This window comes from Dermacentor albipictus, unplaced genomic scaffold (genome assembly GCF_038994185.2).
Source record: "Dermacentor albipictus isolate Rhodes 1998 colony unplaced genomic scaffold, USDA_Dalb.pri_finalv2 scaffold_20, whole genome shotgun sequence".
NCBI lineage: Eukaryota > Metazoa > Arthropoda > Arachnida > Ixodida > Ixodidae > Dermacentor > Dermacentor albipictus.
In genome coordinates, this window is record NW_027225574.1 from 4,319,567 (window position 1) to 4,339,451 (window position 19,885).

The 19,885-nt window shown below is 49.4% G+C and overlaps 1 protein-coding gene across 4 annotated transcripts in view; it reads left to right on the top strand.

Annotated features, from left to right (window-relative positions):
- The window catches only part of LOC139052213 (rap guanine nucleotide exchange factor 2-like), a 784,545-nt gene that overhangs the window by 350,158 nt on the left and 414,502 nt on the right, over nucleotides 1-19,885 (top strand). Inside the window, exon 1 of one of the 4 annotated variants that reach the window (XM_070529297.1) lies at nucleotides 17,606-17,706. The exons of the other annotated variants lie outside the window; for them this stretch is intronic. Coding sequence (XP_070385398.1) covers nucleotides 17,621-17,706 — 86 coding nt within the window. The 5' untranslated portion in view covers nucleotides 17,606-17,620. Of the gene's footprint in view, nucleotides 1-17,605; nucleotides 17,707-19,885 lie in introns of those variants that run through there. 4 annotated transcript variants of the gene reach the window in all.

Consider the following 19,885-nt stretch of genomic DNA (forward strand, 5'->3'; position numbering starts at 1 on the left):
CTTTTGTTTGCTTGAAAAACGAATAACATTGCCTGCACTGAGCGGCTTGTCTTATCTAATTGGCTCACAAGAGGCGAGGAGCATGCTCAAGTGGAGAGCGATTCGATGGGGCCGAGCCACTGCACTGAATATCGGTAAACGGATGAAGGGGGTGGTGCCGACGTCTGCGATTGACCGCTTTCTCTTACTTAGCTTGTGGTGGTTCGTCGACAATCGCGGCGGCATGCAACGGAGGCTTAAGCATAATGCTAAAACGGATGCTCAACAAAGAAGAGTTGGCAGAACGTGGTCGCAAACGTGCCGAATGTCCTCGAAAACGTTACACGGCCACGTAAAAAGTTTTATTACACGCAAATAAATCCATGCTCTCCGGCAGTGGCGAGTAGCCAGTACCGAAGCGATCGGCTGCAGCCATCTTTCATTCCTTTCGGAACGGAGCAGCCTGCGGCTATTCAGAAGAAACTTCAGTTTTGTTTGGCATTTTAATGAATTTTTAACGCGTACGCGTCACTTTGACGCGGTAAGCTTTTGCGGTTTTGTGACGTCGCGTGAGAGGCAGGTGAAGTGGATGCAGCCCGAAAACTTTTGATCAATAGCCGTGGGATAATGGCAAAATGACGTCGAATCAGAAATAACTATTTTTGTTTTGTTTGGTGAAATTATGCATAATCAGTGTGTACACGTGATATCAGATGGGGATCTATCGCGGTTTTCGTGACGTCGCGTGACAGACAGGTGAAGTGGGGGTGGTCCAAAAAGGTTTTTGACCAATCGCGGTGGGCTGATTGCAGAACTGGAATAGAAAAGGTTGGAATAGTTTTACGCTATAGCGCCTTAGAATGCAATCGAGCCTACTTGCCATCAAACCACTGTTATGATTGGGGGTTCAATCCCATCGCTCGTGATCCGTTGTCAAGATTGGAGTCGTGCATGAATTAGAAGGTAGCTGGCCCATGCCGTTGTCCAACTTATCCACGCTGAGGACGTTGATGAAGGGAAGGTCTGCTTCTCATCGATAACGATGAATATGGGTTTACTTACAGTATTTATATCAGTCTAACATGACTGCTTGAGAAAGTACATCAGTCTAACATGAATGTTTGAGAAAGTACATCAGTCTAACATGACTGCTTGAGAGAGTGCCCTGAGCAGCCGCACAACAGCTGTTTATAAACACTCGGTCCTCCCCCGATACCCAGGTGACGGAAACGGCCGTCCAAGTACCGTAGGCGAGTTGACCAGGCACCGTAGGGGAGACGAGCCGGCGCCGTAGGGGCATTTATTCCCCGAGCTGCAGCGCGCCCGTCGGCTGCCCATTGTCTGGCGTCTTGGTCAGCGCGTGGGAAGGGGTCTCAGTAGACGTTCCCGCGGGCTCAGTAACAATAGTTGATCCGCCGAGCCCGTTCAGTCACAATGACGACTTCGTCAAACTCGGCTCCAGCGACGGAGAGTCGAGGACGCACGTATTGTTGTTCCCACACAGTCGACTTAGTCACGCCGTGGCTAGAGGTTTGCGGCGACGCTCCATGAAAGTTGCCGTCACTGTCGCAACTGGCCGGTAAAACTTGCACTGCAGCTGGCCGTTCCTAACACCACTTAGAACAAACTCTGACTTAGCACGACCAGTTTTCTGTCACCCAGTAAATATTGCAAGCGTACAGGGAGGCGTGGTTACTTACAACGTTCTGGACACCACCCCGGTTCGGTTAGAACCAACGAAAAGAACCAGTTGAAGCGCAATAACTTTTTTCTGGTGGGCTAGTTGGTGATGCAATTTTTTTTCCTCTTGCATCTGTGTGTTCAGTAACACTGTTACGAAGAACCACAGCGCTGTGGTGTTTCGGTTATGCCAGTCGCGATAACTTAGACGCATGGAGAAATCGCTCACACCATCTTTAACAAGCGCTCTGCAATCACAGCGTTACAATTGCCCGCGACTAGTTTTTATCGCTCCGGAGATCGAAGAAATCAATCGCAAAGGAAGAAAAAAATATAGAGGTCTGAAGTGCGGCAATATCACCGTGCCAAGCGCTGTCCTAACGCGCGCTCGCGCTTGTCACTTTGTCAAAACCTTTCTCTCATAGTTAAACATTTCTGCAGCACGTTAGGCACCGTCGTCACATAGTTATTGCATCGTATAAGTCTTGGTTGGCGAAAGTGATATTCGTAGCAGAGGAATGGAAGTCAAAGGAATAGACAACATGAAACTAAAGCCGAGAGGAAAGAGTAGCTGAAGGCATAAGGCACTGGTCTTAGAACTAGAAAACCAGATGTTCGCTGGCATTCCCTTACTCACGACTATGCGTGCCCTTCAACTCGCCCAACAAGCTACCCTCATGAAGCAGTGTGATCTTGTGTCTGCGAGGAACCGGGTTTGTTTTGGTTTTACAGCGAAGCTGTGTACATGGCTAGCTGAGTCGTCTGGCGCTCAGTCTGCCGGGGCGTTACGTTACGAGGCATCGCACATGAGCATGCCGTTAAAGGACCGCTTCGCTCCGCGAAGAGAAGGAAGCCCGAACATGCCATGTGAAATGCTGTTAGCCATTGGGGGAGGGTGGAGGGTAGGCTTCGGCATCGCCGGGTGGAGAGGTGGGGGGGGAGGGGTGGGGGACTTTCTCCTGCTGGAGAACTTCGGAAGGGGCTCAGGCCCAGAAGCCCCTACGTAGTCGGCGCCTATGCATTATGAAGCATTGTTTATTTAAAGCACAAACAGAGCATCAGGAACAAATAGCAGCATGATGCGCACTGAACACTCTTCGGTGAGTGCGAATGATAGCGGTTTAGCCGCAAACGTGTGGCTCTCTGAGCGGTGCTCCACTGCATGCACTCTGCATAATCCACTCTCGTGCATTATGTCTATTATATGGCCGGCGGGATGAAATTCATCGCATTTCTGCTCCGATTTTAGGTTTGACCGCGCTCAGTTGACGATTTGAAGTGTTCGAACACTACACTAGAAATATTCGTATATACAAATAGTGATTATTCAATTCAAAGGCCGAATAGAATTAGACAGTAGTCGATTCGTTATTCGAAAGTTTCGAATATTCGCACATCCCTATGCGGATGTGAAAAAGAAAAAAGAAAATAAAACAAGAAAGAGAACAGGGGCCCTATAACGTAAAACTATTCCAATGTGTTTCTATTCCAATCTCCTGACGTCAAATTTGCGTAAGCACCAACGCAAGCACTGGGCGGTCACCCACAGGGTTGTCTGAAGAGACCAATCAAACGCTCTCCTCGTTCATAGGAGGTCACTTTTGTTTGCTTGAAAAACGAATAACGTTGCCTACACTGAGCGGCTTGTCGTATCTAATTGGCTGACAAGAGGCGAGGAGAACGCTGAATTGGAGAGGGATTCACTGGGGCAGAGCCAGTGCACTGAAAATTGATAACCGGATGAAGAGGGTGGTGCCGGCGTCTGCGATTGGTCGGCTTTCCCTTACTTAGCTTGCGGTGGCTGGTCGAAAATCGCGGCGGCATGCAACGGAAGCTCAAGAATGACGCTAAAACGGACCCTCAGCAAAGAAGAGTTGACAGAATGAGGGGGTAAACGTGTCGAAAGTGCTCGAAAACGTTACTCGGCCACGCAAGAAGTTTTATTATACGCAAACACACCCATGCTCTCCGGCAGGTGCAAGTAGCCAGCGTCTGAGCGATCGGCGGCAGCCATCTTCTATTCCTTTCGGAACGGGGCAGCCTGCGGCTATTCCGAAGAAAATTCAGTTTTGTTCGGCATATTAATGCATCTTTATCGCGTACACGTCACTTTGACGCGGTGAGTTCTTGCGGTTTTGTGACGTCACGTGACAGGCAAGTGAAGTGGGTGCAGCCCGAAAACCTTTTGCCAATAGCCGACGGCTAATGGCGAAAAGGGGTCGAATCAGAAATAACTGTTTTTCTTTTTTCTCTCAAAGCATGCATAATAAGTGTGTGCACATCATATCAGATGGGGACGTATCGCGGTTTTCGTGACGTTGCGTGACAGACAGGTGAAGTGGGGGGTGGTCGAAAAAAGTTTTTGACCAATCGTGGAGGGCTGATAGCAGAATTGGAATAGAAAAGTTTGGAATAGTTTTACGTTATAGCGCCCCAGATATAGTGGAATAGCCTACACATGATGCTAAGAATGCGCGCCTGTCTTCTGGTCGTAAAAAGGCCTTTCACAACTGCCAGATTAACGCGCCGTGCCTGTTATGCACCCACACGTGCGTCTAACCTTGCTTTTTTCTTAGCGTCGCCAACGTTGTTCGGCTTGTTATGGTCTATGCGCTAAATAGAAGGAAGAATGCCGGGGCGGTATCGGTCGGGCGGGGCACCTGCCATTTGCGAAGCGGACGCAGGACTCGTATGTAGAGGACCCATCGCTTCGCCGGTTCTGTCTTTACGAGTGGCCTCATTTGCAACCTTCTGGCGAAGGCGACATGGTGGTATCGTGTGGGTGGACACGGGTCGATGCGTAACAAGAAGTGACGCTATACGCTTCACTACCGTATGTGACTTTGAGTTACTGGTGTTGCTGGGTGGCCAGCTGGGGTCTTGTACATCAAGTATACATCCTATAATAAAGTACATACCCATACATGCCAAAGTAAAGTACGCGATATTGTTTCGCTTCAGTCACGATAGGACGAGAACTGCGGTTCGACGGTATATAGGTCGTGGTTTCTAATGTCTCTCCCTCTTTCTCCTCTTTTTCTTCTCCTTGTTATTCTTAAAGAATGACAAATGCTCGCATGATTACCCATATACATACTACGTTGCTTGAACATTGCGCAGCTGTTGCCCAGTTGACGCTCGCGAATTATAATAATGTCAAGGAAGAAGCGCCCCTTTCGGAAAATTGCTTGCACTTTCCCCCTCAATGTCATAGGCTCGCATACGGTTGTTAATCAGCTACCTTCGACCCCACGGTTGTGCTGCGTGCTATCCTGTATGGATCGCCTCTCACATGAGCGCTTCAGTTTATACGCCGCATATGAAGCGCGCTCTTGAGAGCAAATGCGTGCACGCGTTTACAGCCAGCGGCACGCGCGGCGCGCGATGCGTAATGTCGCCATCGCTCTCCTCTAGATTACCCCCCCCCCTCCATTCATTATCGGCCTCCCCACGACTGCCGCGTTGTGAAAGGCTGGCGCGGCGTCACAATCCCGAAACGTGGCGTGCATGCATAACAAGAGTGTTTTTTTTTTTTCTTGCTTGGTTTGCGGTCGTCCGTTCTCGCTCGTATAGCTGGCAGTTACGAGTCAGCGTCGGGAGTCTACAATGTATAGCAGGAGCCCAATTTTTCTTTCTTTCTTCTTCTTTTTTTTTCGGCCTAGATTGAAACCGGAAGGAGACTTCGTTGGTTGAGTTTCAGAAATTCCGAGCCGCCTTGGTTAGGGTGGAGCGGTCTTATTTTCTCATGTTCGTTTCTTGGTTTGTTTCAAATTTAAATGCTCAGTTCAATGTTAGTCAGACGGTTGTTTCAGTCCAAAGACATCGGTTATCGCGGTTATCATTATTCCCTGCTTTTGCTCAGCAATACTACAGTGTTTGTTGAAAGGCTGACGTTGTCGGTTATACGGTGCTACGAGTTCCACTCTTGAGCTGGCGATCCGGGTTTGCTGACAACACGACGGCACAGTTTTGGGCTGTCCACCACGTCGTTCCAGGATATGAAACGCTATACCTGTCAGTCCGTCTCTTCATAAGAAAGCATGGCAAAACTTCTCTGAGATCTTGCTGAACCATGCACTACTGATGTCCTGGCCCAAGGATGCCTGGTTCTCTTATCGCGACCTAATAGGATGGTTTGCAACAAGAAAAAAAGCGACAGTTTCGCCCCATAACGGTGTTACGCGCGCAAAGGCCAACACGAACACATCTCACTCGATGACCGCGGACACTCGATGTCACAACGCTAGCACGATGAAAAGCGGCAGCAGCTGCGAGCAAACTCCCCTTCGGGCTGCCTCTCGCTTCGACGCGAACTAGGCACGCGAGGACGCAGCGCACACGAAGCCATCAATAATCTCGGGTTGCCTAGCCTGCGAACCTACCGTAGATTACCTGCAAGATAGAACGCCCGCGGGCCGAGTAGAAGCCGAGACGCGCGCTACGCCGCCTCCCCCCCCCCCCCCTCCTAGCGCGTGCACATGTCACCGATTGCCCCCTTGCGCGTGCGAGAAGACGCGGCCGCACTGAGCCAGCATCCTTCTCGGTTCAGCCTCGCATGTTTTCCCTCGCATCTGCAGCATCCGGCGCACGGCAGCGATCTTATCACACTTAGGTCTTATGCGCAACCTCACGGTGATGCCGACGACGACGGCGTGAATTCGGCTGAAATGTCCATGTAATTGATATCGCAATAATATTGCTTAGATGCACCACGTGATGTATATGTCTTAGATAAACTATGCGCCGATTTAGCAATGATGGAGCTTCATATTAGGCGAGGCGGATGTGCCGCTGTCAGAATTGGGGGCTCAATCCCATCGTCCGTGGTCCTTTGCCAAGATTGGAGTACGGCATGAATTCGAAGGTAGCTGGCCCATGCCGTCGTCCAACTTATTTACGCTGAGATCGTTGATGAAGTGAAGAACTGCTTCTCATCGAGAACGAGGAAAAGGGGTTTATTTACAGAAATTAAATCAGTCTAACATGACTGCTTGAGAAAAAGAGTATTAGTCCAACAGGACTGCATGAGAGAAGTGACTCAGTCTAACATGACTGCTCAAGAGAAGTGTCCTCAGCATTCGCACAACCACAGTTTTTATACACTCGATCCGCCGGTCCTACGACGCGGCGACTGTTCGTTTACTCATCACCAACTCGCCGCTGCTCTGCAGAACAGTTTACGTACACAAAGGCAACCGCGCTCTGATGCCCAACGACGGCGTTGGCGGGTGCCGTTCCGGGAACTATCGTTGCCGATCGAGGGTCGCTCGTTGTTCCGTGCCACTCCGAACCGTGAGAAGCGCAAAAATACGTCGTTCCCGCGGCAGCTTGTCCAGGCGTGTCAAATCAGCTCCGCGTTGGGGAACTCTGGAATCATTGTCCACACACCGAACTCGTCCCGTCACAATGTCGAAGGGGCTGGAGGAAGGCGGCGGATTCCAGCGCAAAGGTCGCTTCTTTGAACGCCTCCCAGCTGCAGCGACGGAGAGGGAGAGGTGCGCGTCGTGTCGCCCTGTCGTAACTGTGTGGCAATCTTGTTTCGCAGCTCGCCATTCTTGACAGCGCCTCCATGGCCCGGAAAGTCTCGACTGTCTAGCGCTGACAACCGCTAGGCAGGAAGAGAACGGCTGCTGGTCAGGGGGGGGATTGATGTCTTGGCTCGCAGCGACCACTTGTGTATTGATGTCACCGCCCCAAAACATCCAACAAGGACAGGCAACTGCAAAATGAACCCCACAACACGGCTCTGCGCCGAGATGACATGCATTGGCTCTCACTTTAGACTCGCTAGGCTTCAAAAAAACAACAACAACATAAGTGCAGAAACAAAAAAAAATGCTGCATTTCACTATGCCAATTTCTGAAGCAAATTCCTGCTGACAAATTCAGCAATCATGGAGGGAATCCTGCTAAATGAGAGGGGATCTTCTTCGCTTAATAAAAGTTAACACTAGTAACCCTAAAATTTAGGCGGGACCCTCAAACGCAGAATTCAAATTAGCCTGCTCAAACCATCCGCATTGCTATGCAACTTTCCCTTCTTATATCTAACGGAGAAGTTGTACTCTTGGAGAGTGAGGCTCCATCGGAGCAAGCGGCCGTTTTTGTGTGACATTTGATTGAGCCACGTCAGAGGACAGTGGTCGGTCTCGAAGATGAACTTCGCTCCGTACAAGTAACACGACAACTTCTGGGCGGCCCAAACCAAACAAGCGCATTCCTTCTCTGAAGCGCTGTAGGCTTCCTCTCTTACATTTAGTTTACGGCTGGCGTAGAGGATAGGATGCTCCTCGTTATCGTCGCCGACCTGACTAAGTACCACGCCCATACCTCTGTCGCTTGCGTCGCATTGAACTATGAATTCCTTTGTGTAGTCTGGCGCGCGAAGCACAGGGCGAGAAACCAATAGCGTTTTCAAACTTTGGAAAGCGTTCTCTTTGTCCTTATCCCAGTGTACGTTACTCGGTGCTCCCTTTCGGAGGGCGTCTGTTACTGGACTTGCCAATTGCGAGTAATTCGGAATGTACCGTTGATAGTACCCCACAAGTCCCAAAAATGAACGAAGGTCCGTTTTCGTGCGCGGCTGAGAAAATTCTCCAATCGTAGCTATTTTCAGCTCAGCCGGCCGTCTCATGCCCTGACCGACAACATGGCCCAGATAAGTAACCTGCGAACAACCAAACCTACACTTTTCCGCTTTCATCGTTAAGCCGGCTTCCCTCAACCGTGAGAACACCTGTTTGAGGTGCGATACGTGTTGTTCCCAGCTGTCCGAAAAAATGGCCACATCATCAAGATAAGGTAAGGCGAACTCCTGCAAGTCCTTTAGGACAATATCCATTAACTTAGAGAAGCTAAACGGCGCGTTCTTCAGCCCGAAGCTGAGTGCGAGAGGGCGAAAAGTGCCTACAGGCGAGATGAATGCGGCATAGCGGCTGGCACTTTCTGAAAGGGGAACTTGCCAGTACCCCCGCACGAGATCTATAGTTGAAATGTATTTAGCAGCGCTAACTATTTCAATTCGTTCCTCAATGTTGGGTATCGGGTACAGCTGATCCCTAGTGATGGCATTTAACTTCCTGTAGTCAACACACGGACGAGGGTCCTTGTTAGGGGTTTCTACGAGTATTAGCGGTGACGTGTAGTCACTCTCAGCGGGCTCAATTACTCCCAACTCTAGCATGCGCTGTATCTCTGCCTCCATAATCTCTCTCTGTCTTGGAGACACCCTGTAAGGTTTTGATCTTACTGGTTCGGTAGAGGTCAGCTCAATTTCATGCGTTATCAGTTCGGTTCTACCCGGCCGATCGCTGAATCTGTCGAGATATTCCCCTAACACCCCTTTTAGCTCATCTAGCTGCTCGGGTTTTAGAGCGTGCGAGCTTACCGAGTGCTCTACTACTTCTTCTAGGCCGATTTCAGAGTTGGAGGTCGCCCTATATTCGTCAAACTTGGTACTAGTGCCATCCGGCTCTTTGACGGTATAGTTAACGACTCCGCTCCGCTCTACATACGGCTTCATCAAATTACAGTGATATATCCTCACTTCCTTCCTGCGACCGGGCATTCTCAAAGCATAGTTAGTATCTGAAAGTTTGTGCAACACTCTAACGGGCCCGTCCCAGTGAACTTCAAGCTTGTTCTTTCTTGAAGGTTTGAGGATCATTACCTGGTCTCCGGCGTTAAACGTACGAAGCCTCGCATTCTTGTCATAATAGAATTTGGCGTTCTTTTGAGCTAGTGCTATGTTCTTTCCGACTAGTTCTTGGGTTGCGCTTAGCCGCTCCAGTAAATTTAGCACGTATCCAACCACGGTTGGACTCTCCCCTCTTTCCTCCCACATCTCTCTTAACATTCTCAGTGGAGACCGGAGTGTCCTCCCATACACTAGTTCTGCTGGTGAGAACCCTGTCGCCTCATGTGGAACCGTTCGCAAAGCAAACAAAGTTGCCGCAGACAGTTCTCCCAGTCCTCCTTGTGCTCGTAACAGAGCGCACGCAAAACTCGCTTAAGCACCGAATGCCACCTCTCTACACTGTTTGACTGAGGGTGATGGACAGAACTGTGTATTAACTTTACCCCGCACTTTTGCAAGAATGTGGAAGTCAGTGCGCTCGTGAATACTGACCCTTGATCTGCCTGAATTTCGGCTGGAAACCCAACTCGTGCAAACACTGTCAAAAGCGCGTCTACTACTTCGGTGGAGCTGAGCTCTTTCAAAGGGATTGCTTCTGGAAACTTGGTAGCCGGACACAGCATGGTAAACAAGTACCTGTAGCCTGATTTTGTTTTTGGAAGAGGCCCTATAGTGTCTATTACCAGTCGTCTGAAAGGCTCTGTTATTAAGGGCACTACCTTCAGTGGAGCTTTCCATGTCTCTCCTGGTTTACCAGAACGCTGGCAGGCGTCGCATGATCTTACAAAGTTTTCTACATCCTTGAAACAGCCAGGCCAGTAGTATTCCATAAGCAATCTTTCCTTTGATTTGTTTATGCCTAGGTGGCCGGACCACCCATTTCCATGACAAAGACTCAAAAGGTCCTCCCGATACTTAGTAGGTATGACTAACTGATCTAAAATCCTACCCTTTCGATCTCTGTAATGCCGATACAGCAATCCTCCTCTCTCATGTATCGTTACGTTGCGCCTAGCAATGCCTTCTTTAGCTGTGTCACGTAATTTAGCTAAGCTCTCATCATTCTTTTGCTCAGCTGCCAGTGACTCTCTATCCACGCGTAAGAGTTGATCAAAGTTCTTTGAGGCCGGTGATAATAACGACCCTGTCTCGCTTGTGAGCGCGTCTGCTTGCTCTTCCTGCAGGCTAGAACTCTGACACTCTAGTGCTACGCTCTCATTGAGCTGGTCAGCTGGCAGGCTCTCCTCAACTGTTCTTTTGTCCCTCGGGCCTAGCTCGGATTCGGGTATTGAAGTTATCCCCTTTTCTGCTTCCGCTGGAGGAGCTTGAGCATTTTCAGCCGAAAGCGCCGCGATCTTACGAGCTTGGCCTCGGGTCAATGCCTGTACTATGCCCTCTCCCAGTTTGAGCCCTCTGTCACGCAGTAACTGATTCGAACGATTCGAAAAGATGTAGGGATACTGCAGTGACAAAAATTTGGAAACTGCAGCCTCAGTCTCTAGCTCCCCGAATGGTCCACTGATTTTGACTTTGGCCATGGGCAGACACACGCTGTGTTCTTCTACAACCTGTTTTATCCATGCTACTTCTCCGGTGAAGTCATCTACCATCACGTAAGACGGATGGACAATGTCCAGCGTGGCGGCACTGTCTCTTAGCACTCGGCATGGTTTTCCATTAACTTGCAGGTCGTGGAGATATGGACTTAAAAGTTCCATATTCTCATCTTTTTCCTCCACGTAGGAAAAAACTACGCTAGACTTCTCGCAGTTTACAGCTATATGTCCCAGTTTGTGGCATTTGTAACAGCGAATTGGTCTAACAGATTCGAATTTTCTTTTCTGTTCCTTTTGTGCGGTTTCTCCGTTAAGTTTCTCCTCGCTCTTTTCTGCGGGCTTTTCCGCCATGTCTACAGGCTCTGATCGTCTAGTTTGCGCACCCTTTTTGAACGGAAATGGTTTCCGCGGTCCATTTCGACCGTCCCAGTTTCCCTCCTCGGCGTTCAACTTTCTACGGGTTGCGTACTCTTCGGCTAATTCAGCCGCCCTTTCCACAGTGTTTACATTACCTCTGTCTTGCACCCACAGTTTCACAGCTTGGGGGATGGTTTTGTAAAACTGCTCTAGAAACATGCATTCAATGATCATGTCTCTGCTGTCGTACGCTTCCGCGCTTTTAAGCCACTCGACTAGGTTGGCCTTTAAGCTATATGCAAACTCCGGATAGCCCTCGCTATCTTTCTTGCCTGTGCTCCTAAACCTTTGCCGAAAAGCTTCGGCTGAAAGGCGGTATTTCTTCAGGAGACTAGCCTTAACTTTTGCATAATCATATGCATCCTGCACACTCAGTCTGGCGATTACTTCCGCCGCGTGACACGGCAACATAGACAGCAACCGCTGTGGCCATGTACTCGGGCCGAAGTTCATCTTCTCGCAAGTCCTTTCAAAATTGCTTAGGAACAAGCCTATGTCGGTCCCGACCTCAAATGGCTTTAATAGCCTGTCCATGCGGTACGATTCTGCCTCACTTGATCGACCCAGAGCGCCTTCACTTCCTTGAGGCAACTCCAAACGTTTGCTTTCAAGTTCAAGTTGCATTTTCCTTAACTGAAACTCGCGATCTTTATCGCGTTCCTCTCTCTCTCGCTTTTCTCTTTCTCTTTCTTCTCTTTCTCTTTCCCGTTTCTCTCTCTTTTTGAGAAGTTCCATTCCCATTTCAATATCTGCCTCACTGGCCTGATTGGAAATTAGCTCCAATAATTCCGATTTGAGCATTTCCTTACGTACATCTAGGCCCAGTTCCTCACCAACAATCAACAACTCGTCTCTCAGCAGTGTCCTTAACTCCATGACTGCTGCTTTACTGCCTTGATTCTGCTCTCTAAATCTAGCTAGGAAAACACAACCTAGCTAACACACAACAATCTAGCTTCCCTACTGTTCTAAACAGAACAACCACAAAATGAAGCCTAGAGAGTCAAAGCAAAAACCAAGCACTCACCGCAGATACAGCACCATGTCGCAAAGTCCATCTCACCGCTGTCAGCCAGTTGTCAGGATTGGGGGCTCAATCCCATCGTCCGTGGTCCTTTGCCAAGATTGGAGTACGGCATGAATTCGAAGGTAGCTGGCCCATGCCGTCGTCCAACTTATTTACGCTGAGATCGTTGATGAAGTGAAGAACTGCTTCTCATCGAGAACGAGGAAAAGGGGTTTATTTACAGAAATTAAATCAGTCTAACATGACTGCTTGAGAAAAAGAGTATTAGTCCAACAGGACTGCATGAGAGAAGTGACTCAGTCTAACATGACTGCTCAAGAGAAGTGTCCTCAGCATTCGCACAACCACAGTTTTTATACACTCGATCCGCCGGTCCTACGACGCGGCGACTGTTCGTTTACTCATCACCAACTCGCCGCTGCTCTGCAGAACAGTTTACGTACACAAAGGCAACCGCGCTCTGATGCCCAACGACGGCGTTGGCGGGTGCCGTTCCGGGAACTATCGTTGCCGATCGAGGGTCGCTCGTTGTTCCGTGCCACTCCGAACCGTGAGAAGCGCAAAAATACGTCGTTCCCGCGGCAGCTTGTCCAGGCGTGTCAAATCAGCTCCGCGTTGGGGAACTCTGGAATCATTGTCCACACACCGAACTCGTCCCGTCACAATGTCGAAGGGGCTGGAGGAAGGCGGCGGATTCCAGCGCAAAGGTCGCTTCTTTGAACGCCTCCCAGCTGCAGCGACGGAGAGGGAGAGGTGCGCGTCGTGTCGCCCTGTCGTAACTGTGTGGCAATCTTGTTTCGCAGCTCGCCATTCTTGACACCGCTTGATTGAGTGAAAATGGCAGCGGCCATTCCTAAGTAACGAACTAACGCAACGAATTGCGAAAAACAAGTAGATAGCTTTAAAAAAATTCACCCTCTTTGAAGATGTTGGCCGACTAGGGCTGCATGCGAACTAGTCTAACTTCGCATTTGGTAGACAATACCACATCTACATAAATTCGGCCATCTTACTTATTTTTTATCTCGCCTCTTGTTCAATAGGTTAAAGTTTCTTCTTTGAAGAGCTGCACGTAATTAAGAGCTAGCGAGCCGCATGTTCGAAAAAATCGCTGATGGTCAACGAAAACTGCGCAAGAAGACATTAATTGCTGTACAACGAAAAGCATAATTGAAAACAAATGCACCATCAGCAGTAATCAGCACCTGCGCAAAACTACAGGACGAATGGCAGCTACACGATGTCGCGTGGCGCTTAGATAGTTAGCATTATGAAATCGGTCACCGTTTTGTTATACTATAAGCCTCTCTCAACGTATATAGTGATTTGTCAAGCACGCACCGTTCCGTAGATATGACTCGGTGTTTGATGTGGTGACCTTTAGCTTCCATAGCGTACAGCGCTCGCGGTGATTCGCGCCGGTCGCGTGCGCCGCCGGCTTTCTTCGATCGCAGCGCCGGCTGGCTCTTCGCCTATCCTCGCCGACCGACGCAGCGGCGGGCGCGTCGGTCGCCCCCCCATTCTCCCCTCCAGCCGCCAGCGTCTCTGCGCCCCTCTACGCTCGTGGGGAGATCGAGGAACCACTGCGCCGGACGCGGTCGCTCCCGTCCAAGCACCCGCCCGCCCGCCCGCCGACTTAGTAGCGTAGTAGTAGAAGTGCGCGCCCTCTCCTCAGTTGTCACGGTAAATGCGCGCTTTCGGAAGTGCCGCTTGCACGTTGTCGCGTCCGCCGTTCGTCGTTATCGTCGTTGACAGTCGTCGAGTGCACATAGTCGCGTGTCGGGACGTTGTTGGGCATCGAGTCGACGGAACCAACGATGCGTCGTCGTCGGCCTTCGTCCGCGGCAGCGTCAACGGCCTGGCCCCTCTCTCTGCGCTCTCGTCGACATCGTCGTCGCTTCACGGACTGAAGTGTCAGTGACGTTTCTATGTGACCACTGTGTAGGCGCTTTTCGGCTGCCACATACAAGCGCTGTACGCCAAAGCGTTGACGGCACCTCTCCCTCCCTTAGCCGTTGTTTCGCTATAGTCCCCGTCACCGACAATTTCCTATTGCGTGCGTTGCCCTGCTTTACGCTACCATCTTCTTCTTTGTCGCTTTAGTTGAGATCTGTCGCTTAAGAAATCGTTAATAAGTGCTGTTTTCTATTCAAACATTTTTAGCCAAGTTTAAATTTTCCGTTAAATTATTCCGCCTGTATTCTAAAAGGGCCGTCTTGTCAGTCAAAGCCACCCTTTAAGTTAGTTTCGTTTTCTCTTGCTCATCGTTTAGCCGATCGACTTTAGCGGGCGTACGCAAATTTATTCCAAGCGATCCTAACCGTCCAGCTTGGTTGATTTCCCCGAAACGACTCGACAATGATTGATGGCGACTAAGGCGCATGGCCCTAAGCTTTTCGGCGAAAATAAACATAAAGTTGCTTGAGCAACCTTCTGTTTGTTTTTGATCGAGCACAATAAGTCTCTCCTTTTATTTTCCCCTAGGAGTCCGATTCATTGTTCTTTGTCTCGTAGTCCAAGATTTCCTGCACCCGGGTTTTCAGAAAAGACAGGAGGCTTGTTAACTGATTGAAAAAAAAAAGAAAGGAAAACTAGTTCTCCCGTTTTTTCGTCTGTCTCTCTACGGGTGGCGCCCTTCCAAGACTCCAGGTCCTGCTCGTACCGTTCAGCTGCGTATAGGATTTGCATGGCCGAAATAATTTAACCTAATAATCATTCATCCGTGGGAGGTCCTAGTGGAAGGAGATTGATTGCACATTAGGCGATTGAATACGTGCTGTGGAGAAGTTGCCTAGTGTGGAGAACGAAAAGGGTTCCTACTCTTCGGTTTGCTTACGCACCACGCCGATCTTTCGATGAAAACGGGGGTCGAGGTTTTCTAGAATCTGCTTTAGAATCCGCGCTTCAGTTGTGCTCTTTCGTCAAACAGCTTTCTGCCACCATTTGAGGAACTGTTTCCCTCTAAGACTGGTCACGAAACTATAATTTGTCTTTGAAGGATATACCCAATCCCCCTGTCACTTCGAGAAAGCGTTTCATGTCCGGCATCAGTGATGAGGAAGAGAGGTTGATATACTAAAAGCGCAGTTACCCCTCGTCCCATCTTCGGAGTAAGTTACGAACGCTTCGCTATCGCCCGCAGCTGTGCGCGACAAGTGACCCTTTTCACGTTCTATTGTCTGAAAGGACAAAGCTTCATTGTTCGGGCCGTCACCTGGAGGAGAAAGCCTACTTTCATACTCTGAACTGGACGCGGTGTAAAGCTCGTCCGCGCAGTGTTGTCGCTCGATATCGAGCGCGTGTTTCCATTATATTTTTTTCGCTATTAAGCTGTTCTTTGCGTGACTGAAGTTTCATATTTCATGGACGGCTAGGCGCAGTCGGAGAGACAAGGACCAAGGATGCAGTTTACTGCGCTGCAAAAGACTCAAGTGTTTAGCCATAATTGTTTAGAATACTTTATTTGCAATTTCGTCCAGCGCTTACGGCGTGATAGAATTTAGAGAAGGGCGGAATTGCTCGCCATAGCACAGCGCCTCGACGGAGCCTGCCTACAAGGCTGAATCTCTACCTTTGTCGATATCCAATTTACTTATTTTTTCGGTAACCTCTTATACTCTCGCACTTAATATTTTTTGGCTCGCGATGTTCTTGTTTCCGAAACCGTGACTTAGGAACGTAAGATTACTTTCCTCCATCTAGTTCGCTCATCTAGGTCCATCGCAGTTCTTTTTGTTCAGGGCCGTATACCTGACTAAAGTTTCCATCTTTTTGGTCAGCGCATATAAGAAGCCGAGGCCGTCTCCATCTTGCGTCTTCATCTACGTCGCACAAAAAAAGCGCCCCTGGTGCATCTCATCACAGTACAGGGCTCGCCTCCTGTAAGAAGTGCGCCCGTGCATCCAGCAGCGCGTCTTGTCGCCGCTGTGCCGCTCTCTGGCACGCGGAAGCGCTTTCTGACAAGAAGATCGCCCGACGACTTCGTTCCCTTGACTGACAGCCGCCCGCCGCGCGGCCACGAACAAGTCCCGAACGAAAACAACGTGGGACTCGTCTCTCTGACTCAGCCGCGCGCCTTTCCGAGCGGGGCCGCCCTGTGGCCTGAGTGCGGGCTGAGGGCGAGAGACAGCCCTCCTGATTTCACTCCCAAGGGAAAGGAGGAGGTGGGGTTAGCTTCGTCAACGTCCTCAGCAGCCGTAGTCGCCACGAGCTGCAGGACAGTCGCGTTTTGTCCATTGTGGTCGCCTAGTTCTCGTAGTTCGTCGCGCCTCTCGCATTCGCCGATATAGCTTTCCGCGCCTTCTGCCTACTTTCGTCATTTCAGCCATTCAGCACCCTCTCCCATCCACGTCACGTCCCTGTCGCGTCCTTCGCTCACGCATTTTGAATCACTTCTGTACCTCCCGTACCTTCGCGTTTCCACGGGCAAGTTCGTGCCGGGACATTGTCTTTCCAGTGTTCGGCTTCCCCGGTTCGCGAAAAGTGTTCGAGGCCTCGACGATCATCCATATTTGCTCGAGGACCCGTCGCTTCCCCTCTCCTCTTCTGGTGAAGAATAGAGTGCGAGGGCTATTCTTCTCGTGACATAGTTTTGAGTTTGGAGTCAACAGCTCGAGCGTTTCACTGCTCCGCATCTCCAAAAGTGCATAAGGCGCGTAGTATCTAGGTTCAAGCTGTTCCGTTAAGTTCCTGCACACTATTATTTCACCGCCGCTGATTATAATTGAAACACTCCCGCTGCGTGATGCAGAGGACGTTGACGAGTGACCGCTGACTTCTTGTGGGCCCGTAAGATGGACGCATGCGTTTCGCTTCCCTCGCTGTCGCCTGTGCGCGACGCGCATTCACTTCCTAGGCGCGTTTTTTTTTTTTTCTTTTGCGAACGTATTTCACGCCCCCACTGATGACCGCGACCATGTGTCCTCTTCGCGTTGCCGCTGAACGCCGTCTGTAGTGCTGACATTGTTTACACCGTATTTCCCGGGTCCCGCGACGCGTACGCGCCGTCACTAAAACGAAGCGTCCCGCGGACACAGCTGCTTCGTTCTCACCAGAAAGCGAGTGAGACTTTCGCAGAGCAAGGGCGCGCCGAAGCCGGGTGCAGATACGGAGTCTCGCGGATCCATCGACGTCGTGTTGTGCAGATCCGTGAAGGACGCATCATCTTCTGTCGTTGGACAAAAAGTGCAGACGGCGCACGGAGGAGCGAGAGTAAGCCTGTATCTGTGTGTTGGCGAGCCGCTGACTTTCTGTGTTCGAGTAGTGACGTACTGCTTTTGATAGACACTGTGACAAACGCGAGTGTGGCAGCGTGCGTCAATCACCATGGAAGCTTTCCGGCGAAGGCACCACTCTGTGCGGGACGCCCTGGCAAAGAAGGGCATGATGCCCAAGAGAAGGTTCTCCGTCTGGTAAGTTCTGCGCGAGAGCGCTTATCTAGCTGCGTTCTTGCGTGATAATGACCCTCGAAATGAAATTAAATGCGTGTGCCTTCTTATGAACTATTTAATAGGGGTGCGCGAATATGCTAAATTTCGAATACGCATCGACATGTATTTGCTATTCCATTCGTATGCGATACGAGTATTCACTAATTGAAGTTGTTGAATATTCGTTTCTTTAGAATGTTGTAAGGCGCAGCAGTTCTTGCAATTCGCAGGGAGAAATATTGAGGCAGTCGATACTCTTTTGAATGATACTGGGGCAGGAAAAGCGCGGTTGTGGTACGGACGATCCAGTTCCTAAACGAACACACGGTGGAGGTCACTTAAACGCAATAGTTACCAACCAATGAGTAAACATGTCTCGCCTTACACAGCCTACGAATTCGATGTTTCGATTTAGGCAAAGCAATTTATTATTCGGCCGGCCTCACGGTGTCTCGATTCCTTCAAAACGATGTGCAGGGCTGTAATAGTGCCCTTAGTTCCTTCAACGAGCGCTATACTCTACTACATACATCTGAGGTCTTGCTGTAACCCCCCCCCCCCTTTTCTTTCTTCCCTCTCTTCCTTCTTTAATCACTGTCATATTGCCATGGTGCACCAGCAATTTCCTTTGTTTCTTATTTACAAGCGTCTCAGTTGACACAGCTTCTCAGGTAAAACAGAACCCTTACCAACTCGCCCAATTGTCAGTCTTACTTTTCAGTTAACCTGGCATCCAGTTGTTACCGGCATTACATGTATTAAAGAACACAAACGAGCCTTTTGTTCCGAACGGACACCATTCCGCTTTTTTTTTGTTAGCAATTGGGAATAATCGATATTTGGGTAAATATTGGCAGGTCGTTTTTTTCTCGAATATTTGTGTTCGATTAGAAAAGTTTGGTGTTCGAACACCCCTGCTGTTTAATGAAACAATGCGGACTGATGCATAGCCTTTAAGCACTGACTGAGGACCCATTTGGTCCTGCGTGATGTATATAGCTATAGGATCAGGCATACAGGACAGAATCCTTCTTTATATTTTGTCCTGTGGGCCAGGCTTGAACTTTTAATCTATGCTACTATTTCTGTGGATCAGAGCCCCCGCTATGTGACATGTAAGAACATCGCATAACGGCATCGAATTCAAGCAGGGAGCTGCAGTTTCTTTTGCGATGACAAATTTTTCCATCGTTGCTACGCTGCTTTTTTTTTATTACCTGATCGAGAAACAAGTGGTAGACTGTCACATAGCATTATCTGTCGTCAAATTCGCTACTTCAGTGAATTCGACAACAAAAACTGATCTATCTGATGTAGACGTGCTTTTAAAGGGATCGTGTAGTGACCCGCGGGATATTATTGCACAGCGCTTATTTAAATCCAACGTACTTGAATTGAACAAAACCACGCGACTGTTCCTGTAAATAGCATTATTGTCACTTTAAAGGAAATCCTGTCTATTTGAGCGTTTGCATGCGTAGAGCGTTACGTATTGTTGTGTAGGCCGTGCGTTTTTATAGAAGTTAGCGTAGAGAGGGAGAGAGAGAAGGAGAGAGAGAAAGAGAGGTTTAATGACACGAAATGCAGAGAGGACGACCTGAGGTACATTCCTCTAGCCAACTACTCTGCGTAGGGGAAGGGGCAGAGGGAAATGAAGAGGGAGGGAAAAAGCGCATGATGAGTGATGATGATGACAGGCGAAAGATGTAAAGCATATAGTAAGCATTTTGGACTACTTAAAGCCTACAGTTCAGGCCCGTACTATTTAAAAAAATAATTAAGGCTTGGATAGCCTTATGTAGAAGCTGCACGGGCCTGATTTTTCAGCCCGAGCCCGGCCCGGGCCCGTGATTCCAAGCCTGAGCCCAGCCCTGGCCCGTAACACCAAGTCCGGACATGGGCCGGGCCCGGGCGTTCATTACTTAGCTTAGCCCGTGTCCCATGCATTGGGGGACGTTAAATACCCTTTGGTGGTCAAAATTCATCCTGAGTCTCCCGATGCTACGGCGTGCCTCATTATAGAGAACTCCGCAGTGTGTAAAATAAAAAGGTGCTTGAAAGCAAAAAAAAAAAAACTAGTGAAAACGAACAGAATGCATTTTTGAGCAAAAAGAGCGAACAGTAATATGTAAGACAGGTAATCACTGTGTTAGTACCGGTT